The sequence below is a fragment of the Lottia gigantea genome (genome assembly GCF_000327385.1).
Source record: "Lottia gigantea unplaced genomic scaffold LOTGIsca_79, whole genome shotgun sequence".
Classification (NCBI taxonomy): Eukaryota; Metazoa; Mollusca; class Gastropoda; family Lottiidae; genus Lottia; species Lottia gigantea.
This window is the reverse complement of record NW_008710630.1, coordinates 1,061,598-1,065,023: the sequence shown is the minus strand read 5'-3', so window position 1 is coordinate 1,065,023 and position 3,426 is coordinate 1,061,598. Positions and strand designations below refer to the sequence as shown.

The window sequence follows — 3,426 nt, the reverse complement described above, 5'->3', positions numbered from 1 at the left end:
AGGAAAGACTAGGGGTCCTTTGAAATAATCTAGTGAAAATTTCATGACATTTTCATATTGATATGTATTTTGTTTGGATGCCAAGTCAACTAAATAAAGACTAGACAACCTTGATTTGATAGCTATTAATACATATACCAGGTTGGTCTCTTGAAAATGCCTAACATTACCAGAAAGACTAGACAACCTGGACTACATCATAGCTTTAATAGTTATCATTACACAGGATTGACCACTTGGTGTGTTCAAAATACCTAGCGCTACTTACGCAGGAAAGACTACATAACCTTGACTATTTGATAGCTATCAATATGCCAGATTGACCAGTTGGTCGTAGAGTATAATAAACCAAGGCTATTGATAATAACCCACCAACACAAGCAACTATACTATCAATATATGATGACCTTGAATGAGAAATGACCTCTACACAACAGTCTTTGACCAATCATCATAACACCATATCATTATATACTTATCATAATACTTGGCTTGACCGCTACAGTACATATAACATGTTTGTCAGCGTAGTTGTTTGAGTTGAGAATTCACATGGCTTAACTACTACAATTACATCATGTATTTTAAGATGGGCAGGCCCTGTGTGCTACAGACTGCGCACGTTAAAGATCCCTCGACAGTTGGAAATCAAAAAAAGAGCTGGCTTATGCCACTGTCCTGGCAAAATTTTCCTCATTGCACCCTGCATGGCATTGCCTGTCTTCATTAGCCCACATGGTACAGAAAAGCATTTCATTTCATTTTATAAGATGGTCAGTGGGCATGTTAAGGTAGTAATTTTTGGGCCATGCCACACCCCAAACCCCCACCCCTCAGGTCCTTTCCTTTGATTTTATTTCATTTCTCAGACAAAAAGCTAAACATATTTAGACAGAAACAATTGACAAGCAAATGTATATTTTTAGATGTACCCTACATACAGCTGGGTCAACTGGATTAATGAGGAAAGATAACTTATTCAGTGGCAGCTGCAGGGTCGACTGCAAAGTAGAACATTTGAGCTCAATTATTTTCCATTTAATTTTATTTCAATTGTCCGACAAATACATAAAGTTTAAACATCTTTTAGGATTTAATTTCATTTGTGAAAATTTTGCATTATTTCATTTCTCCGATAAAAGGTTTAAACTTATTATTTAGACAGAAAACCTTGATAAGAAATTGTATATATTTAGCTGTCACCTACATATAGATGTTCAGGTCAGTTAAAGGGATTGTAAAGAGGTTTTCTAAAGTTTCCATGTGTGTATCGGGGACACTCATAGCATCAATTTGCAACAATCCAATTTTCAATCAGACGTCTGTGGTTCCTGCAATGTCACAAATATATGTGTTTGATGACGTCTCTAATTTCAAAATTTACATTATCACTCTTTGGGATTAGTGATGTCATCAAACAGTTAGTTTTAGTGGAATTGCAGAAACTACAGGCATCGGATTGAAAATTGGAATAATGCAAATTTATGCTATCAGTGTCCCCGATACACTTAAAAATTTAGTAAACCTTTTTACAATCTCTTTAAATTGGTGAGAATATCATTGGGTTTCTGTCAGTTAATTTGATCAGATTGTCAGTTTATTCTGGGAGAAAATAGTTGCTAGGGCAACAATGTCATTTCTATAGTTTCAATGATTGTCATTGTCTTAAAGATTTCAATGTTGGTATCAGATGTCACAGATTTTTTCAAGTTGTTCCCACGAGTCCTGGAATGATTTAAGTTCTGAAATAAGTTCCTGATGGAATGGTTCCATTGTAGTCATGGAAATCTGATTAAAATGTGAAAATAGATAAGGTGTAGTGTCAAGTGCGGTGTTCGGTACAAGATTATTGATATGTACAGTGGAAAATAATTCCGGCATGAGCTACATTATCTTTGTCTTATACCTTGAATGCAAAAGCCACCTTTCGTGTGTAACTGAAGTTTGATTGATTTGTATTTTAAGCTATAATATTTACAGTTGGTCTATTGAGGACTTTGATTTGCTGTATTTTCCGGTGTATAATCCAATCAAATGTCTCCATTACTGATACAAGAAAGGTGGTTATTAACGTCAAGGTATTAGAACAAAGTTTGTAATAGCTTGACCTTGTGAAGATAAATATTTGTCTGGACTTATTTGCTTCTTCTGTTTTCAACTGTTTTGATAATCCTGGTTTAGGAACTGATTAAGGTTTGAATGAATAACTAAGATTTATTATAAAATGATATCGCTGATGATGTCAACCTCGACAATTTGATTTTAGCCATTGACCAATCAAATTACTGGAACTGTATAATCAACAGTTACCTCCCTTCCTGTTCCTCAGACGTAATATACCTATACTTGACGCTATCCCAGCCATATAGCTCGTCCAAGATCAGGTAGCACCAGATTTGTTCAGCTATTTAGTATATAAAAATAAAATTGGATTTTTTATATTTTTCAGATGAATGGTGTAGCTTTATCATAGATGTAGATGAACGATATAACGTTATTATCTGCGGCCTCGTTGTCGGGGGCGACGGCCACCATATCAGCAGCCTCCCCGGGTAAACCAGGCAGTAAGTCTCCACACTGTAAAGTTTGTGGGGACGAATCCTCAGGGTTCCATTATGGAGTGGATTCGTGCGAAGGATGTAAGGTATGTCAAAAAAAATTTAATCGACAGAAAAATGGCTTTTTTCCCTGGGCCCAATGATAATTTCAGGAGGCACGGTTTCCCAGTGCCCTTAGCCCAAGAGCAACAATAGACTTATGTCTACGAAGCATTGTCAGAGGCTTATGTTCTGCAAGCTGTCCATGTAAAAGATGCCCCAACTTGTTGTAGAGGGCAGTTTTCAATAGCCCAGTCTGTTTCGAAAAAGTAGGGTGCCAAATTTCATCTCTTTTTTCCAGGGATTTTTTCGACGCTGTATCACCCAGGGTATGACACATAAATGTGCCAATGAAGAAAAATGTGAAATTACGCCTTTTACACGGAATAGCTGTCAATTCTGTAGATTGAGAAAATGTTTCGAAGTTGGAATGTCAAGAGAAGGTAGGCTAAAACTTTGATTTTATTCCCTTTATCATCGTACCCATCATAACACTATGTTGTTATATCACTAAAATGTTTTCGTACCATGTGCTTTCATTAAGTCTTGTCTTAAAACGTCTAAGTTGTTTTGGTAACACGAAAAAATTTAAGTGTTTTGTGAAGTTGTTTCCGGAAACACAATGCTCTTTTCCAAACACTTAAATTGTTTTCTGCAACACTAAGTTGTTTTCGAAACACAAAAGCTGTTTTTGTAACACTGAAATTGTTTTCCAAATAACTAAGTTCTTTTCAAACACTAAGTTGTTTTCCAAAGTTGTTTTCCAAAGTTGTTTTGGTAACACTTCAGTTGTCGTGGAAACACTAAATGTGTTGTGAAGTTGTTTTCA

At 35.8% G+C, this 3,426-nt stretch overlaps 1 protein-coding gene across 1 annotated transcript; it reads left to right on the top strand.

The window, feature by feature from the left end:
* Positions 1-2,536: 2,536 nt before the first annotated feature.
* LOTGIDRAFT_58866 (hypothetical protein) lies at positions 2,537-3,039 on the top strand (the record flags this gene model as incomplete). Its single annotated transcript, XM_009066653.1, has 2 exons — positions 2,537-2,644; positions 2,899-3,039. Coding segments are annotated over 2 exons (249 nt in total), but the record flags the coding sequence as incomplete, so codon positions are not given.
* Positions 3,040-3,426: the final 387 nt, after the last annotated feature.